Below are 19,876 nucleotides of genomic sequence, written 5' to 3'. Positions count from 1 at the left end.
CTTAAGGAGAGTTGCGTACGTAACTTTATTTCAGGCACCAAAGAGAATGTTGTTTTCATGTTTACAGCATTAAATGTTCCAGCTTTTATATGACAAAAGCTTTATATGCTTCTCTTTGTTTGTTAAGGGGACAGCTTTACTGACTGTAGATCAGAGACGATGGGAAGATCTGAAAAGCAGACTGAAGATAGCACAACCTCTTCATCTCCCACCTCGTCCGGGTATCAAAGATATTTTGATTTTATTCATGTTGAGCCCTAGTGTTCGTAATTCCCCAGGAGTCTGAGATTCAAATTAAAATTGTAATCGTGAGGCCACTAGGAGGTTGTGCATAAGTTAATGTGGAAACAGGCTCCAACTACAGATCTCTGCATAAGGCTATTAAAGTCAACCCAAAAAAGGTTGTGCTTCGATGGTTTTAGGATAAACCTTAATGAAAAAATGAATTTCTAAATGAAAAATATTTGCAGTTGGCTGTTAATGATACGAAGGGAATGTATTAACCTGACAGTAGTTGAGTGATGCACTTGCCCTAGAAGTACCAAAGCCTTCATGCAACACTGGTGTTCGGTATTTGAAATTATATGTTCTGAAGCTCTATTTGATATGGAAAATCGTAGCAGAAAATTAGAAATGTATTTTGAAACTGGTAAAGGATTATTTTCCCACTAATGAACATGGAAAATATGTCAAGAAATAGGGGAAAAATACCACTGTGTGTTTTAACTATCCTCCTCGAACTCTTTCTTTTTCAGATAACGATGGCTTTAGAGCTAAGATGTACGATATAACTCAGCATCCATTTTTTAAGAGAACTATTGCTGTACTTGTTCTGGCCCAGTCTGTGTTGTTATCAGTTAAGGTAATTGTGTTTCTTTTAAGCATTTCATTACAGTAGTACAGCATGTGTTGCACATTCCTAACACCAATTAACGATCAGTTGAGCCATTACTGTGATGAACGTAGGGAAACGTGATTTCTAGATAGAGCAATCTCAGTTAGCACAGATCACTGTAGATTAATTGTAACTTGTGGAGCTGAGTCAATTTCTGCCTTTTTGTAGTCTAGTCCGCTATTTTTAATTTCCAGTTACGCTGTAAATCTGTGAGAGAAGAATACACCAAGATGCCATTCCTGTCTGAGTACATTTTAAAGTGAAATCTATTCATTAACAAAACCTGCAAGAAAAGCTAAGGCAATGGAGAGGCATTTAGTTCTGTTTAACAGCTACTCTTCTGTGAGCAGATTTTGTTTGCATTTCAGTGGGATGCTGCAGATCCAGTGACTGTGCCTTTAGCAACAATGTCTGTCGTTTTCACCTTCATTTTTGTCCTTGAGGTAAAGTAATATATTTTATGACTTCTTGAGATTAAGATTAGTATGTATATATTTCATTTTGTCTTTAGGGATAGTGTCTCATTCTTCACTATGGTTTTGACTCCTGAACATGTACATTTGAGGCTCTCCATGTCACCTACCTTTAAACATATATTGTAGGAATAATTTGTTATAGTCATACTTCACCATCACCTTGAGTTTTGTGTCATTTTATATGTATTCAACTCCAAGCATTTCAACGTGTGTTTTGGTGAACCCAGTGAACTCTTTTCTTGCAGAACATCTCAGATTAAATTCACTCTGTCTGACACAAGGTCTGTGTTGTATCATGGGAGTTCTGCCTGATCACTTTATATTTTGCCTGGTGCATTAATCCCCACAATTCTGTAGCTGTGACGTCATCAAACCTCTCTCAGTTTTGTTTTGGGTTTTTTAAGTTTCATATTTCATTTTAATACCTTTTAATAAGCTATGTCAAATTCTAGTATTGTCTATCTTTTGTGGCACGAATCCGGATCCTGTGTGGTAACGATTCTCCGTCTAAGAAAATTGTCACCACAACCAACTGTGCAAGGTGTAATTAGCCTGCTTTCATAAAATTGGAATCTAAGGACTTAAACACATTTTAAAAAGCGTACTTTTTTTTATGTATAAGGATATCTGTAGTGTAAGAAAGCACACATTTATGAGGTTAAAGAAGATGCTTCCTCTGTGGTTAGGTTAGTAGAGAATTCTTTTCTAAGTTTGTGCTTGAGTATTTTTCTTCGCAGTCCCTTCTGAGTAGCTGATACTGACCGCTATCAGAAACAGGATAGTAGAGTACGTTTCCCACTGCTCTAATCCAATATGACAGTTCCTATGTTCCAGTGACAGGTTTTGCCAGCAGTGATGAATAAACAATGAAGTGAATGCCTTGTAGCAGCTGTAGCTGGACTACGTCCGTGTTTGTTGCTTCTTTTTCCCCTACCCAGGAGAAATCAGTATCTCTTGAGAGACTGAGCAAACACAGAAAAGTTTGATTTGTATCATACATAGACAGGTTTTAATGTACCTAGTAACTATGTCTTTAGAAATACTTTTTTCTCTTACACTGCCAGGGGAAACAAATACACTTCTAGAATTTCAAAGGAACTTTGTCAGAGCCAAGAAAAATTTGTTGACTGTCTCAACAGGCAAGCTATCACACTGGGAGTGCACATGATTTATGGAGAGAGGAAACACCTTCCTGCCCAGGATCTTCCCTAACGCAGCGTAGTCCGGTTACAGAGTCTGCTGTGTACATGGTCTGCTATCGCTAGCAGGCATGGTCCATGAGGAAGGCCAAAGCTTTCTGCATAGCTAACGGCCCTGTGTCTGGTCTAAGGACTGCTGACTCAGGCTTAAACTGCTACTGCTCACATCAGTATATGTGGTATAGAAGAATAGGAAGAATTCAGAGATCTCGTTTTTGTTACCACACTGATGGTCACAGAATAAAGTGAGATGGGATTTTTTTATTTGCATGGTATGGTATTCAGTTCAAGATTACAGACACCTGAACGTAGATGTTTAAATTCTACATGTGAGGTAAGTATTCAAGCTGTCACTGTGATCAAGGGAGATGTAGGGTGAGATTCAGTTGCCTAAGTAACTGAAGGCATCAAAAGCTTTTTTGGGTGCTCTCGCTGATCTCCCCTTACCTCCACTAGCTGCTACAGAAGGACAGCGATATTTGCAGGTCTTGTGTCATCCCTGCCAGCCCCATGCATCTATCTCCAGTGTTCTAGGGCATCTCAGCTGACTGGATAGAAGGAGACAAGATACCTTCAGGTACCTCAAATGTTAATTAGAGATTCAGAGACTGTGTTCTTCATTTTGTAATCAGGCTTCAGAAAAAATTATACAGTAAAGTACTAAGTGGAAAATCAGCCTTTTACCTCAAACTAGTGTCCTTTTATATACAGTTTAGGCTTCAGAAATGTAAATACTGCTAAAGGGCAGTGTTGCAAGGTGGCATGGAAAAAAACATGTAATGAATGCCTGACATTTATAGCCTTTATATAGGAACACTTGACTTGCTTTGAGGTTTAATATGAATTGCGTAGAAGAAACTCTTCAGTGTTCCCTCTACATGCATCACCCTACCTCAGTATCCGTTAGCTGTTGTGACTCTTTCTTACCAATGTCTATTCTTAAGCTTCCTGTCTGCACTCCTGTTACCTGTATTGGAAATGTCAAGGACTTTGGCTGCTGTATTTTACCAGGTACATTGTAAAATGTACTGCCTTTGTTGTTCTTAGCTTTCTTCTCTTGTATGCTGCTGAGGACAGAATATTCCTTAAAGCAAGAAATATTTGCAATATGGGAAAACTTTTTAATTAATTTGAACTATAGATGCTGCAGAACACAGTTATGTTCTTGAGTTCAGATGTGCTTTTGTGGTTTTAATCTGCTTACAGATAGCTAGCTAGATAGGATACTACTACCTTTTAGCTACATATTATTGACATAATCATTTTGTAACTTCATGACTTGCTTAACTTTAAGAAACCTTAAGTCCCCATTCACTTCAGCAATCTATACATTAAACATTCAGTCTGAGAGGTCAGCTGTACTCCTTCCTGTGATACTTAATGGAGAGACACGCTTCCAGAGTACTGTTCATCCCCTGGTCTTGGTCATCTGTGGTCTTCACATGTACCAGTTTTTCTCCATCTAAGGGAAGCTTATGCGATCCGGTTAGTGTGTCCACATGGGCACAGTTTGTGACATGAAACCTGCCCTTGGTTGTTTGAAACTATTTCATAAGATGAACTCAATCAAACATTTTAAAGAATAGAAGAGGTTCGTATAGCAAGAAGTAACTATTTCTTCAGTACAATTGAGAAATTGTTTTTATCCGTAGGTCACAATGAAAATTATTGCCATGTCACCTTCTGGCTTCTGGCAAAGCAGAAGAAACCGGTACGATCTCTTGGTGACATCTCTTGGAGTTATATGGGTGATACTTCACTTTGCCTTACTGGTAAGATTTACAAAAACACACTTCCAGTGATTAAGCTTGATTTTATCTGTTAAGCACCAGCAGTAGGATCCCTGCTACACATCCAGATAAACCCTTGGGAGTTCACTAAGGCTGAAATATGGCTGAAACAAATTCAGCTTGATGCTAAGAAGAAGGAATCGTTGTCTTGGACCATGATGAAGTACAAAAGTTATCTTACTGATATGAGGTAGAGTCTGTAAATGTGGTAGGAAACTGAAGTCTTTAGGAGGAATGTGAGTGAGGAAAGGAAGGAATCTGAAGAGTCTGAGAGCTCTTGCCAACAGCAGTCTCATGAGCATCAAGGAAAAAAGAGGCAATGTACAGAATCCAGACAGGAGCAGAGGACTGGAAGAAGGCATAGGTTCAAAATGCTGAACAATACAATCTGTCGCAAACCCAGCAGCAATTCTGGACCACTGGTTTTGAATAAGGGGCAATGTTTAATCCAAGAAGACATAGAGGAGAGGGGAGGAAATCAGCTCTCCCTCCATCCCACCCCAGTTTCTTAAATTTGGCTACACCCCTAGTTCCCTTATTTACAAAGGAAGGAGAAGGGATAGTTGATACTTGTCATCAATCACAAGTTGTCAAAGTCACAACTCTATAATGGCTGTGGGCTTCTCTCTTGTCTGCCCCAAGCTCTGTTTGGAGGAAAACCTGTCTTGTGTGACTAGTCATTCTGCCCTGACATTCACAGTTTTCTCCCTCCTGCTATGTACCTTGGAAGGGCTGAGGAGTTTCTGTAAGCCAGCAGCTGCCTAGACAAGTAGACTGGGGCTGCTGGACATAATCACAGCCTAGCTAATAGAGGACTGAAAAGTTTTTGGGTTGATGTGTGGGGAGGTTGGGATAGTGTTTTTGAAGTGGTCTGTTAGTTTCTTACTGCTCCACTGTTACTGAAATACTGGTGCTACTAGTTTATGGTTTCTCTTATTTCATATGGCGACTGCCTTGCATTATTAAAAGACCAATTATCATGATCTTTCCATGAGATCCCTGGGGACAATGTATTAAGTCTTCTGTGTTTCTGTTCCAGAATGCGTACACGTACATGATGGGGGCCTGCGTAATTGTTTTCAGGTTTTTCTCAATTTGTGGGAAGCACGTAAGTATGAATTAGGAACTACAACCATTGCACTGCTGATGTATGAATTAAAGGACTAAATGCTACGCGTCTCTAGTGCACATTCTGTAAAGCTTCATTCTATATGCCAAAAAAAAAAAGTCTTCAAACAGCAGTCTCCAATTTTACGTGCTGTCTTTAAAATGTCAGGATGTTAGGTATATTGTATAATAGCGCTATATTATGGTTACTGGAAAAGCTGCATTTTTTGCAAATAAAAAGTGCAACTGCAGTACCACATGGTTTTTCAAAAATGCTCTCTAAAACTCTAAACATAAATTGTGCTGCCACTTCAGTGTGGTGTGGTGCACGTACTCTTTATTTCTCTACAAGACTAGTGGAGTGGTGGTTGATGCACTCATCTTGTTATGATAGCGCTGTCTTCTAGAAGTTTCTTCCTCCAGAGTGCAGGTCTGTGTCTTGTGTCTCTACAGTGTATATCTTATCACAGGAAAGGATTTGTGTTTGATTTAAAAAAAATATTGGGCCAAGATATTCTTCGGGAGACACTGGCATGGCGACAAAGCAAGTCGCTTCTTAAGTGTACATTTCTTTTGTGTTTGCATTTACTCTGGAGTAATTGAGCGTAGGCTGGCAGAATAAGCATAGACAGAGAACAAACACATTTTTTTAACGAGCGGTGACACTCTGCATTCGCTTACTGCAGAACTTCTTAGACTATCCAAACATTTTCTGTAAAATCTGACATATTAAAGTAAATGTGATGAAAAGACTGCTGTACTAGGTTGCCAGGGTTAAGAACAGTAAGTCATAGGGTTTGTTCAGTGAAGATAAAAAGTTTTCTTTCAATCAAACTACACAGAGCCTGTAGAGCCTTGGAAGTCAAATGAAAATTCGTTGCTTCTCCCATGTAGCTAGACCAAGTGATTGCCTTCAAAGCTTTCTGATTGATTCTAAAGTTTTTTGAAGGTTTTAACCTAGTCATTTGTACTTTCATGTTAGGAGCTGTATCAGTTTCATTAATTTATCTGTTGTGATGCAACATGATGACTAAAAGTCAGCATGAGTTATCAGTTCAGCATGATTCTAAAGCATACTGCTACCCTCAGTCCCATTAAAGAGAATTTTCTATAGCATCCAAAGTGGTTAAGGGTGTTAGGAAAATCTAGGGCAATAACTTTATCGAGAGTAAAGTGTACAGTATGCATGTATGGGAAAGTAGTATCTATTACCTAAGCCTACGGCCTATGTAATTGCCAAAATTATGCTCTCTTCTTAAGCTCTTTGGCCAACTTGCATGAGAAATTACTAGTTTAATCAAGCTGTGCTGATCTTAAGGATATTCCCTTCTCTGTACATCAACCCATTCCTTTAGGTAGGCTGCAGTATCTGTGGTTTCCACCTCAGACTTACCATCACTTTCAGATAAGCCCAAAATAGTTACTGCACCACTGTTCATGCAATGCTAATTTTGATACTTCTGGAGTATACTGATTCTAGAATATTCTAGTTAAGCTTATGCTGTATTACTGCTGTATTATCCTGCACTGTATATCCGATATGTACTCTTTGAGGAACCTTGTAAATTAGGTGGATATGCTGATCTCTTTAACGAGGAAACAGCACACTCCATTTCAGAGGAAGATGCAAAATGTTCAGTTCCGATCAGATTCATCATGTACCATTTCACCAGGCTCATCCATTAACGTATATGTGTCAAGAATTCGTTGTCAAAATGGCAAATGGAGTAATGCTCTTTTCCCTTTTATCTCTGTTTTCCTGAATGATGTCATGGATTGCTTTTTCTCTGTCCTTCCAGGTGACACTAAAAATGCTACTCCTGACTGTGGTTGTCAGCATGTACAAGAGTTTCTTCATCATAGTGGGAATGTTCTTACTGCTTCTTTGTTATGCTTTTGCTGGAGTGGTTTTATTTGGTACAGTGAAATACGGAGAGAACATTAACAGGTACAGTATGTACTTACTACCTCATGGGGATGTTCTTTAAACAGCCCCCAAAAAATCACGTTCTGCTAGAGAGGAGTTTATCCATGGTAAAAACCAGACAAGTCCCCAAGTCTAGCTGAAAAACTCTAAACAGAATTTCTGGTAGGAGACACCAAGCCATCTTTCCAGTCCTTGTGCGTTGGACCAAATGGCACCCGATCCAGCCCAGAGCAGACTGAGAGCTGTTCTTCGTTACACCAGCTGGAATATGGTTGAAAGCAGCACTGTGCTAGCCACAAGCTGCTGAAACACAGTGTACCTACTGCACCTTATTGGCATCACCCAGGAACAGGGTCTGTATACTGGGCTGATACAGAGAGGGGACAGTTCTGTGAACTGGCTGTTAATGGGAGATTTCCCAATCAATAGCATCATCAGGCTTCAGGAAGAGAACAGAGACAGGAGATAGCATCTGGCCTTCAGTCTGCTTTAGCTCTTCGATAAAATGAGCCAAAATACTCAGACCTGTGTCTGAGCTAAAGTTCAGTTATTGTATCTTAAGTCATGGAATAAATAATTCAATGAGCTCATTCAAAGAACACTGTAACTATTTTTAGTTTTAAACAGTAGAAAATTGAAATTATTTGCATTTTTTCTTGCCAACGTTTTAGTTCTGGGACTTGAAATGATATCTCTCTCTCTCTTACTCTTTAAAACAGACATGCGAATTTTTCATCAGCTGGCAAGGCTATTACTGTGCTCTTCAGAATAGTTACTGGAGAAGACTGGAACAAAATTATGCATGACTGCATGGTAAATACAATACTGCCAGAGATAAAGTAGGCAAGAAACAGGAGACACCCTTGCATCTCGAAGTGTTTCCATATCTTAGCTTTGTACAAGGAATGTTGTGATTGCGTTTATCTCTTCAAGAGATATGTTAGCTAAACCTCAGCACATGACACACAAATTGCCGTTCCAATCACACACTCGCAGTGTAATATTTCATGGGGCTAGGCTATTACATGATTTAAAAACAACAAAAAAAGATCTTTTCAAAATCAGAAGTGCAGTAACACACTTATCCAGTGTTATCTCTGCTTTGACTGGGAAAGGTGACTTTTGAGATTAACTTTGTCCTTAGTGCCTGCACTTCGGCTCATTCCGTGTGAATAGTAGTCTTAATGACCTCAAAATTTGTCCTTGAATTGTTTTATTTTGCCCAAGTAAATTTCTGTCTGTGATTTCCATTGTGATGAAAATTATATTCCCCTCCTTTTTAAAATTAATGGGCAGGGAAGCTTTTTGAAAACCCCCACATTCCAGAGCACCAAGTTGTTTCTTTATGGTGGCACAATGCACAGTGTGCCTTGGGTGTGGTAGTGAGATCCGCGCCTAGACCTTTTTTGTCATACCTCTCTCTCTTTTCTGGTTTCTGACTACTAAAGGAACCACAAAATCCTGCCCACAATAATACCCCCGCAGTATTATTCCCTGATTGGGAAGCTTTAAAGAAATGATAGTCATAAGTATTGTATTAATTGCATAGAAATTAAGAATCTCTTTTTATGATTGATTGACTTTGTTTTGTTTTGAAGGTTCAGCCTCCATTTTGTACACCAGATAACAGCACCTACTGGAAAACAGACTGTGGAAATTATGCTGGTGCCCTTATGTATTTCTGTTCGTTTTATGTCATCATTGCATACATCATGCTAAATTTGCTTGTTGGTAAGTGAAAATACACGTTAATAACAAAAAGATTCATCTTGGCATGTAGTATGTTAGATGTGAGTCTGTTGGGCTGTTCAGGTGTGAGGTTACCTTGTACCTTCACTGTTACCTTATATGCATATGCTGGTTTTGATACTTCCCTGGCATGGTGTGTGCTAAAACTCGGGAAGTTTGGGAATGAAATATTTTGAACAAAGAGATGTGTTGTATTTGTAGAGTATGTTTACCTTAAGAAATACTATTTTCTGAGCTTTTCCTTCCTCCAGTTAACATTTTTCTGACGTCATTGGAATTCACCTAATTGATCTTAGAAGATCTTAGATTAGGCATCTAACCGTCATTTAAGATACAGCTTTTAAAAAGTGAGCGCAGTGAATATTGAGGTAGCATGACAGTATATTACCTATTCAGAATTCTTGTCTGAACATACAGCTAAAGGCATTTATTAATGTGGAGTTTGCACAACAGAATTCTTATTCTGTTGAAATTCGTTGTTGCTTATAGATGTTAGCCAGTTAGAATGTAACTACAGGTTTTCTTTATAACGTATTTTGGTTTTTTGCTTTTCAGCTATCATTGTGGAGAATTTCTCGTTGTTTTACTCAACTGAAGAAGACCAACTTTTAAGTTATAATGATCTTAGACATTTTCAAATTATATGGAACATGGTTGATGACAAAAGAGAGGTAAGACTTGATAATGAGCACAGAAATCCAGTAAATTTACATTTTTCTTTGAAAAAACATATGGGGGAAAACAAAGCATGCTGACAAAACTCAATGAGCAGTTACCGTTCAAGTTCTAAAAGTTCAGTGAGCATGACCTAACATTGTTCATAGCCCTTCAAATACTAACCTGTATTCTTTGCTACTGTGAAGTACTTATAATAGCAGATTTAAAAACAAATGTAGATATTCATAAGGTCAATACAATAGCATCTTTCCTTCTGGGTCTCTGAGAGTTGTTCCCTTGGAAGTCTACAGACTCACGTCCATTTATGCGTCTAATCTTCAGAGGGGCTTTGCTGAGATTTCGGCACTATTTCCTGTAAGATCCTCATAGAGAAGCTGTTGAAGTATGGACTGGATGAGAATACAAAGAGGTGGACTGAAAACTGGCTGAATGGCCAGGCCCAAAGGGTGATGATCAGCAGCACAGATTCTAATTGGAGGCCAGTAACTAGTTGTGTGCCCCAGGGGTCAATATGGGTCCAATCCTGTCCAACATCTTCATTAATGACCTGGATGACGGGGCAGAGTGCACCCTCAGCCAATTTGCAGATGACACCAAACTGGGAGGAGTGGTTGATACAGCAGGGGTTCTTGCTGCCATCCAGAGGGACCTCAACGGGCTGGAGAAATGGACTGACAGGAACCTCATCAAGGTCAACAAGGAGAACTGCAAAATCCTGTACCTGGAGAGGAGCAAGCCCAGGCACTGGTACACGCTGGGGGCTGACCAGCTGGAAAGCAGCTTGGCAGAAAAGGCCCTGGGTGTCCTGGTGGACATCAAGTTGAACACAAGCCAGCCATGTGCCCTTGCAGGAAAGACGACTAATGGTATCCTGGGCTGCATTAGGCAAAGTATTGCCAGCAGGTCGAGGGAGAAGATCCTTCTCCTCTAACTCTACGGTGATGAGGCCACACCTGGAGTCCTGGGTCCAGTTCTAGGCTCCCCAGTACACGAGAGCCATGGACATAATGGAGTCCAACGAAGGGCCAGTAAGATGACGAAGGGGCCGGAGCATCTCTCGTACGAGGAGAGGCTGAGAGAGCTGGGACTGTTCAGCCTTGAGGAGAGAAGGCTCAGGGAGATCTCATCCATGTCTATAAATACCTGAAGGGAGGGCGCAGAGAGGACAGAGCCAGGCTCTGCTCAGTGGTGCCTGGTGCCAGGACCAGAGGCCATGGGCACAAACTGAAACACTGGAAGTTCCCTCTGAATATCAGGAAAGACTTTGTCACTGTGAGGGTGACCGAGCGCTGGCACAGGTTGCCCAGGGAGGTTGTAAAGTCTCCATCCTTGGAGATACTCAAAAGCCGTCTGGACATGGTCCTGGACAACTTGGCTTTAGGAGGCCCTGCTTAAGCACAGGGGGTCAGACATGGTGACTTCCAGAGGTCTCTTCCAGCCTCAACCGTTCTGTGATTCTGGGACACAGAGCTGTTCAGGTGCCCACAAAAGTTAAGTAATCATCTGAATGATTCATGACATCACTAAGATTTGAATATGAACAACATTATGGTGAAAGAACTTGGTTGCTTGTAGTTGGCACATGGCTGTGCTGGAGATGGAAGCCACAGATGGAGGTGGAGAGTTCTGCATCCGTTGTGCCCAGTACTGACTGTATCTCTCTCTAATGTGGAACAAAACATTACAGCAAAAATAGTTCCAGTCAGGCTCATTTAGCAGAACAAGATATTTAAAGAGTATGGATACCAGAGTTTCAGAGAGAAATACTTTCAGTCCTAATTTTTTTAACAGCATATCGAAATTTTTGTCACAAAAAGTACAACATGCGCTAGATTGACTCTTGGAGCAGAAGACCCTTGAAAAGCCAGTAAATTCCCAACATTCTCCTGTCCAAAGATACACAGAGAAGGGGACAGGTTTACAGCCAGGTATAGGCCTGGCTGTGAGTGTTTAAATTGTAATTTAATTTTGGTTTTTCAAAGGCAGCTCTTTGAGCATATGATTCTCATTACAGATTAATGCAAATGGGGAAACTAAATCCCCAGGCAATTTTGAAAATTTCTGGCAAAATTAACAGCACAAATTCTCATTGTATATCAGTCAAGTAACAGCAAAGACTTCCATGAATGTGCTGAAGAGCTGGCTGCATGTGTATATTCTTCAGTAATGTATTCACAGTGACTTAAATAGGCCAGGATTTGACACAGAGTCTTTGGAGAAATAATGTTTGAATAGTGTTGAATGTCTGAGTTGGTTGTTAGGTCACAGTAATAATTTATCATCTATTATGCAATTTTACCCAGGGAGTAATCCCTACCTTCCGAGTGAAATTTCTGCTGAGGCTTCTGCGGGGCAGGCTGGAGGTAGATCTCGACAAGGACAAGCTGCTGTTCAAGCACATGTGCTACGAAATGGAACGGCTCCATAATGGTGGTGATGTCACTTTCCACGACGTGCTCAGGTATTCTGAGATTTTCTCTAAATTTGTAGAATGGGTATAATGGCCAGTGTTTCTCTGCAGGCTAACAAGTATTCATTAGGCTTGGGAAAAGGCAAGACTGGTGGCCACAGAGGCATTGCCATTTTAAATGTAGTACAAAAATCAGATTTCCCTTTTTTTCCTGCAAAAATATTAGTGATGGAAAACACAGGTCATAGGGAATCAGCTCTAAGTAATTTTAACGTTTTCATTGGAGACAGTTTGTCATAAACAGCAGTCATGTGTTGTTCTTGTATCCTAAGTAATGTTGTCCCCACACGTGTAGCAAAATGACAGTGAATCTGACTAGAAATAAAATAGAAATGGGAACATTTTCTAAGTGTAAACACTTAGGGGGGAAAAAAAAAAAACAAACACCACAAATGCCCTACTTGCTTACAGTTCAGCAGCTCACCTGTATTGGATAGCTAGATGTAGTTGATAAGGTCTTCATTTGTTTTGATCACCACAAGTCTCTTCTGGAATCATCTCAGCATTTTTTTAGCTTCAAATGCGAATTTATTGCACACACCTGAATTACATATTTTTGCATTAAGGCCTTAAGTATGAGCTTTGATTTTCTAAATTAAAAGGTAAGGTCACCAGCATTTAAGAAAAAAATAATTCTATGTTTCTTCCAGCATGCTTTCATATAGGTCTGTTGATATCAGAAAAAGTCTTCAACTGGAAGAGCTGCTTGCTAGGGAACAACTGGAATATACCATAGAAGAAGAAGTGGCCAAGCAGACCATACGCATGTGGCTGAAGAAGTGCTTAAAGCGAATCAGAGCAGTAAGTCAAGCTAAACCAGGGTCTAAATGGTCGCAGAAATTGTACTGCTCAACAGTGCTGGAGTTTACTGTCACTGTGCTTCATTTACTCTGGAGTCATTATAATATTTATGTGAAAAAGTATGTAGCAGTTGCTAACTCAGCAAAAAAAAAGTATGTTACAGCTCAGTTGAAAGCACTACAAAAATAAGCATCTTTTGAAGGCAAAAACTGTCTTCCTGCCAAAAATGCCTCTCTTTTCAATACAGCAGGAAGATGCATGTGCAGAGACCAAAGTCAAAGGAATAAAGAAAAAAACAGTGTAATTTCATGAAACCTTATAGGGGTAATCCTTCCTCACAGAATGTAATTGTATAATTTCCTTGCCCCTGCTGGCAGATGATGCCATGATCAGTCACCAGTAGATAACTCTTCCAGTGGAACCTGTATCAAGATACATCATTTGGGTGAGCCATTACAGTAACTGTGTGTGCAAATGAGCTGCAAATCAGGTATATGAACCATGGCACACAGTAGCTCTGTCTATGCCAGTAAATTAACCAGGGCCAAGGTGTTGGCTCAGGACTGGAATGGGGTCACCCATACTCGTTAACATGTTGCTCAGCACAGTTTTGGCCTGGGCGTACTCATACTCTCCCCGACCACTGCCGTATGGTCTCCCAGACCACTGCCGTAGGAGCATCACTGCCTTCCAGGCATGGGCCAGGGTGGAGGCTGCTCCCAGTAGGCAGTGGTTGAAGCTGTCTTATGTGGTAGAGGGAATATTAGCTAGGTCACTCAAGTCCTGGCCTGTCACTTGACTTCAGCACTGCAGGAAATCCCAGTCTGTTTAATTTACTGGTATAGACTTAGCCACTGCATCTGTATTCTGTTTACGCAGTGCTTCTGATCGTCAGAGTCATTGTTGCCTTTGCTCAGGATAGCTACAATATATGGTGGTCGAAGTTTGTCTTGAATGAAATTTATATTACAAAATTTCAGGAAATTTGATTTCGGCTTTGCAGTTATTCTCCTCTTTTCTTCCAAAAACAACTCTTCCTGTACCTCTGTCACCGTTTAAGACTGGGCCGGCTCTTAAAATGGGCTGCAGAGGCTCTCTGTTAACCTGCTGCCTCCCCCCGGGAGAGGAGAGGATGGAGAATAGGGAGAGAGACTTATGGATTGGAAATTAAAACTACTTTAATAAAACAATAATAGTGAAAAATAGTATAATGATATTAATAGTAATACTACTAATAATGGAAATAAGAGGAAAAATATACAAAACCGATACTGAGTTTCCCAGTGATGGTTGGAGGATTCACAGGCTGGAGGCCCCAAGGGCTCCTGCCACAGCAGGGCGGGCACCTGGATGTCCCGGACCGGACTCCACACCCGGATTCAGGAGTGCACGGATCAGGGTCGGAGGCAGGAGAGCGAGCAGGGTCCCACAGGGATGCCGGCCATGAGAGAAGAGAGCGAGACCCTCGTGATCCCTTAGCTTTATACTGAGGATGCCGTGGATGGGATGGAATACCTCATTGGTCAGTTTTTGGTCACCTGTCCCGTCTGCACTCTGCCGCAGGTGCGACCCTTTTACGACTTTTTACTCGTTTAACAAAGGGGGGCCAGCAGTGGCCTTGATTCTCATGGGGATAAGTATAAACATGGGCACCTCTGCATACCAATCCTACTGATACTTCAGTAGCAACTATAAACACCGAGCGTTATCAGAGCTGAAACACAGACACTGTCATAGAAACATGTAGCTGTACTTTCAGAAAGTGCAGTTACTTAGAAGAAACTTAACTGAAAGAAAAACTCGTGAAAAGAGAAAATAGTCCTGTTTTAGCCAAACCAGGACAATATAAAAAGTCACAAACTCGTTGCCTCGATGACTGATTTTTCAGTTACTGTAAGGCTGAGTCCAGGTTTTGATGCATATATGTTTCATTTTTATAAAAGATTACTTCTTGTGAGTGGAGGTTTTCCATAGAGATCTGTGATCATGGGATCTGGCTTTTTCTGTTTGTGAATTTATAAAAAAAACATAACTGGACAATTTGAACATAATGTACATTCCAGTTGAAATGTCAATGTTCAAGGCATATTCAGATAGATAGTTTCATTTTGATCTCATCTCTGTAATAATAATGGCAGTAAATTTAATCTCAACTCTCAATTCTGGGTTTGTTCAACTGTGTTGTTCATTTCATTAGGATATTGAATTACACTATGTTAAAGTAAATATGCTATTCATTTCACTCTAATAATATGGTTCAGATCATTTCACATTATATGAACCTTTTATAAACTGAATGTAATTATGAAAGTTAATATATATTTTCAAATTCTCTTGTTAGTCTCTAAATCTCTCTAGAGGGAACATGTGAAAACTACCCAGGAAAGTAAAACCCTTCCTAAGGGCTGTTTATTTTAATTTAAAAGCAAATTAGATTGTAAGATCATAATGGTAGTGGTTTTGTTTTTCTATTTGTACTGTAAATCTATACTCAGTCCCAAGGTTTCCACTACTCTTTTATTCAGTCTTATTGACAGCCTGTTTCGAAGTCCATGAAAGAAATTAGAATTTTTTCATTGCCTTTGTGTAGTTCTTAGTGAATCTCTACCAATTTCCTTGTTTCTCTTTCTTTGCAAGAACTTTTAACTCACAAATTCAAGACTTGATGTTTTTAAACTCTAGGTTTAAACCAACAGTTGAGCAACTTGCCTTCCACTTAATATAGTTTATAAGTTTCATCCTCCATTCCCTACATAAAGGTTAGGTATATGCTGAAAGTCACTATTTAAATAGCGACCATCTGATACATGTAGCTTTATCAATGCAACTGGAATCCACATCTGGTGCTTACCATTTTGTTAAATATTTAGAAGGCTTTAAAAAAAATCAAACACTGTGGCACACCAATGAGAACACTTCTATTGTCACATATTGTACCTTGATAGAAACAGCAGCAATCGTGCAGCATTATCCATAGTCTACGAGAGAGTCAACAGCAGGAGTTGAGCCGATTTCTGAATCCTCCCAGCATCGAGACAACACAGCCAAGCGAAGATATGAATGCTATTAATCAGGATAACAGCGCACAGCCAGAGGTACGTTAACCAGAAGACTATCAGCTACTCAGAAGAAATTCAGAAAACTTCCATGTTTCTTATTTCTTCTTTTTTAAACGTCATCTGAACTGGCAAAGTTGAAAGCGGTATCTTGTTTTGCTTCAGTCTTTGCCTTCAGATGTAGAGGCAAGATGGGCGAAGGCAGTAATTCCCCAGCTTAGCTGTCTTGCTAGCACCCTAAAGGGCAAACTCAGCTGTTGGTGGCACCAACTTTCAGCTCGAGCATGAGCTGTGTACAGGCTCAGGGATGTGAAGCTTTCCTGGTCAAGCATTCCGACGTAGTGTTTGCACTGAGAGTGATAGCATTAGGCATGCTGAGTCCTCTGAGTAGGAGTCCTGGGCTATTCCAGGGTAGGGAATGAAGAAGGTACAACATAAGGACTCCGCTGTAGAAGGCTGAGAACAATTTTGTACCCTTCAGTGGGACTGTATAATGGCATTGAGCCCAAATGGTCTTTTTATTTTTTCCTATTAGTAGTATTCTGGGGCAATAAAGAATAGGAACCGTGCAATATGGCAATGTGTTTTGTTTGTATTCATGTATAAAGCTTGGAAATAGAATAGAAAGAGAACGCTTCCTAGGATTATCCCCATGCAATGGGGATCTGTGACTGAGATTCTTTTTTTTCTCTGTCCAGACAAGTAGCCAGCAGCAGCTCCTTAGCCCAACACTTTCTGACAGAGGTGGCTATCGACAAGACTCTGCAGATGCTGGGAAACCTCAGCGGAAATTTGGACAATGGCGTTTGCCATCAGGTAGGTGAAGAATGTTTTTCAGTAGAATCCCCACATGCCAAATCACTGCTGTGCAATAACAAGGCCATGAGACGCTTCGTGATTCACCGTTCCACCTCCTGGCTGCTGCTTGTACCACCATCGGGGTTTTTCTAACCTCATGCATGATGAAATACAGCAGTCTCTCCTCTTCCTCCCAGTTTTGAAAGTTTGGAAAATGGGCTCAAGCACTGACATGTGCAGATGGTTGGGGTTTTTTTACTTTTTCATAAATTTACTCATGATTTGTTTGATTGGGGGCTGTAGCATCCTGTATGTTTGGGTAGCATCTTGCGCATTTAGAGTTCTCTTTTATCATATGAAGCACAGTGAAAATGAATGATGTTTTTCCTGACAACAGTAATAACTTCTGAGTGCCTTGTCTTGTCTAAGCATTCCAGGTGTATGATTTATACCTGAGACCATAATAATATATTTTTATATCTTCACTTCAGCCAGGAATTGGCCAGGTGTACAATCAGTTTCCCATTTATTTTCTCAGAAGCAGGACTAACGCCCTCAAGTTATTCTAGTAACTACAGTCCGCTGGGAAAGAGAGACTAGGCTGTGCCTTATAGAAGGGTGCTTATAGAAGGATCAGAGAGGTGCATAGGTCCAGTCTGAGGCCTTATTAAATTTGTGTCCCAAGAGGGCTCTCTACCACCTAAAATATTCTCTCTTGAAGTGCATATCGACCTCTGCTACCTGCCATGCTCGTGACCAGCAGGTTAGGTGGGTGCACATCGACCTGCTTTTAGCTGTCATCGGCCAGTCCTATTCCGAGTCAGAGCACTGCCTTCAAAGGCTGCCACTGTTCAGACCCTAATCATGTCTAAGTGGAAGTAGAAGAGATGGTCATGCTCTAAGTACCATTAACCCTTCTTTTGTGACCAAAGTACTTGTCCGAGAAAGCAGACAACTTAATAAAGAGCTTTCAATCCATGTTTTCCTCTTGAATGTCACTGAGCAGCAAAGATCAACATTTTGTTCAAACAGAGAGAAAGAATAAAAAAGGGAGCGTGCTAAGGAGGAATAGTACTACTGTAGCCAACTGGATAGGTTTTTCAAGTGAGAATGAGGCATTCAGGGTTTCCTTTCTTAGCACTGATCTTGGCCATGTCAAACTTGAATGTTCCTCAGTGGATGCTCTCAGAAAAGGAGGGTCACTTCCATGCACAGTACAGCCCAGCAGGTGATAAGTAGTCTGCTTCCAGTCCAACAAAGGCATATATTTGAGATCGTGAATGGCATCATTAAGATCACTTGTGGGTTTTACATAGTTGTACATGTGTTCTAGTGCTTTCCTAAAGCTGTACCAGTACCTTGTACTGGCTTCGACCCTTAGGCCATAATTAAATATCACTTTCTAGGTGGAGCTGCCACCCCTAAATGCGCTTTTCCCTCCCTTTTTCTAGCACTTACCGCTTTCACCATTTTGCCAGCAGATCAGCTCATGTAAGTACTGCCTAAACCGTTTAGGTTGCAATTAGCCAGGTAATACGGAATCTACTGCATCAGCTATCCCAGCAGAAGGAAATGAGGCACTGCTCAGTTAAACTGCTCTACCAGCAGGTTAGTGGGAGCGGTGTGAACAGCTGGAGCTGGAAAAAAAACCACGCATTAGAACAGAGGCCTACTCTTTCCACACTAAATCAGTTTAAAGCTGCCCCAGTCCAGCTAGTTCTGTTACCTGAATTCTAAGTAAAAATGTTCAAGGGGCAGATCTACTCTAATACAGAACTTTCTGTTTAATTTCATAGCCCCCAAACCAATAAGCCATTCAGTATCTTCGGTCAACCTCCGCTTTGGTGGACGTTCAACTATGAAGTCTGTTGTATGCAAAATGAATCCCATGTCTGATGCTGCTTCCTGTGGATCAGAAGTCAAGAAATGGTGGACGAGACAATTAACTGTGGAGAGTGATGAGAGTGGAGAGGACCTTCTTGATATCTGAGAAAACTTTTAAGTCATACTACAACAACCACCACTTCAAGTACAATCTAATTTTCTATGTTTAGAATTGAAGACGCTGTGTGATGTATGATTTCTTTAAAATCAATGTCATAGTTTTTTTCAAATGCTTATCACTCTGCCATATGAAGCATAGCACACACTTATATTTTAGCATTCATCTCTATAGGTACTACCTGTACTTTAAGAATCCTGTATACGATAGCAGAGTTAACAAAGCCAGAGGGACTATATTGCCTTTAGCAGACAGAGCGTTGAAAGATTTCATATGTTGTGTAGCTACACAATGAAAATGTATTTTGATATACACACCTCTGTGTTTTTCTTCAACCTATACCGTACCTTAAAGTGACAACACTTTACAATACAGGGGTAATGTATTTCTTCTTTTTGTTTTTCCCCTCAGTTCTTGTTTAGTAACATTTCTTTACAAAGATTTTATTATTCACAAATGACCTGAAGAGGTCAGCACTGACTTCATGTTCAAGGGAAGTATTTTTACAAAGTACAGATTCTGAATTACAATTATCAGCTTTTTCTGGACCTTTTTTTAAAATATGCAAGATACAGGATAAGTCATTTTAAAATCAGAAGGTGACGGATTGGCTTTTAAAATGTAAATATCTTTGGGTTTTGGTTAATTATGCAAAGAGCTTGATTTTCTTAGAGAAAACAGGAAAAAAAAAAAAGACAAAAAAAAGACATGAAAACTGTGCATTTAAGCATCCAGCAAAAGACCTCCATGTGAAAAACATGGTTTATGCTTCATTTTCAGAATATACTGGTTACATGTATCTATGGTGTCATTATTCTCCTGTTTATTGCGTCGCATTCCCTTGTGTAGTTGTAAGATAACTTTCTTCTTGTCCGTGTGATAAAAATTAGCATGTTGGGGGCTCTAATTACAGTAGAGTATGGCTTTT

General features: G+C 40.2%; 1 protein-coding gene across 1 annotated transcript in view; it reads left to right on the top strand.

The window, feature by feature from the left end:
- Nucleotides 1-19,582, top strand: part of NALCN (sodium leak channel, non-selective) — a 36,091-nt gene extending 16,509 nt beyond the window's left edge. The window contains exons 14-28 of the mRNA XM_009701250.1: nt 128-221; nt 756-862; nt 1,264-1,338; nt 4,223-4,342; nt 5,400-5,468; nt 7,267-7,415; nt 8,114-8,207; nt 8,993-9,125; nt 9,699-9,814; nt 12,125-12,282; nt 12,942-13,092; nt 16,038-16,187; nt 16,847-16,964; nt 18,743-19,020; nt 19,360-19,582. Coding sequence (XP_009699552.1) covers nt 128-221; nt 756-862; nt 1,264-1,338; nt 4,223-4,342; nt 5,400-5,468; nt 7,267-7,415; nt 8,114-8,207; nt 8,993-9,125; nt 9,699-9,814; nt 12,125-12,282; nt 12,942-13,092; nt 16,038-16,187; nt 16,847-16,964; nt 18,743-18,936 — 1,728 coding nt within the window. The 3' untranslated portion in view covers nt 18,937-19,020; nt 19,360-19,582. The remainder of the gene's footprint in view (nt 1-127; nt 222-755; nt 863-1,263; nt 1,339-4,222; nt 4,343-5,399; nt 5,469-7,266; nt 7,416-8,113; nt 8,208-8,992; nt 9,126-9,698; nt 9,815-12,124; nt 12,283-12,941; nt 13,093-16,037; nt 16,188-16,846; nt 16,965-18,742; nt 19,021-19,359) is intronic.
- Nucleotides 19,583-19,876: the final 294 nt, after the last annotated feature.

The sequence above is a fragment of the Cariama cristata genome, unplaced genomic scaffold, assembly GCF_000690535.1.
Source record: "Cariama cristata isolate BGI_N322 unplaced genomic scaffold, ASM69053v1 scaffold7100, whole genome shotgun sequence".
Lineage (NCBI taxonomy): Eukaryota > Metazoa > Chordata > Aves > Cariamiformes > Cariamidae > Cariama > Cariama cristata.
Note: the sequence above shows the minus strand (reverse complement) of the source record. Positions and strands in the feature narration are given on the sequence as shown.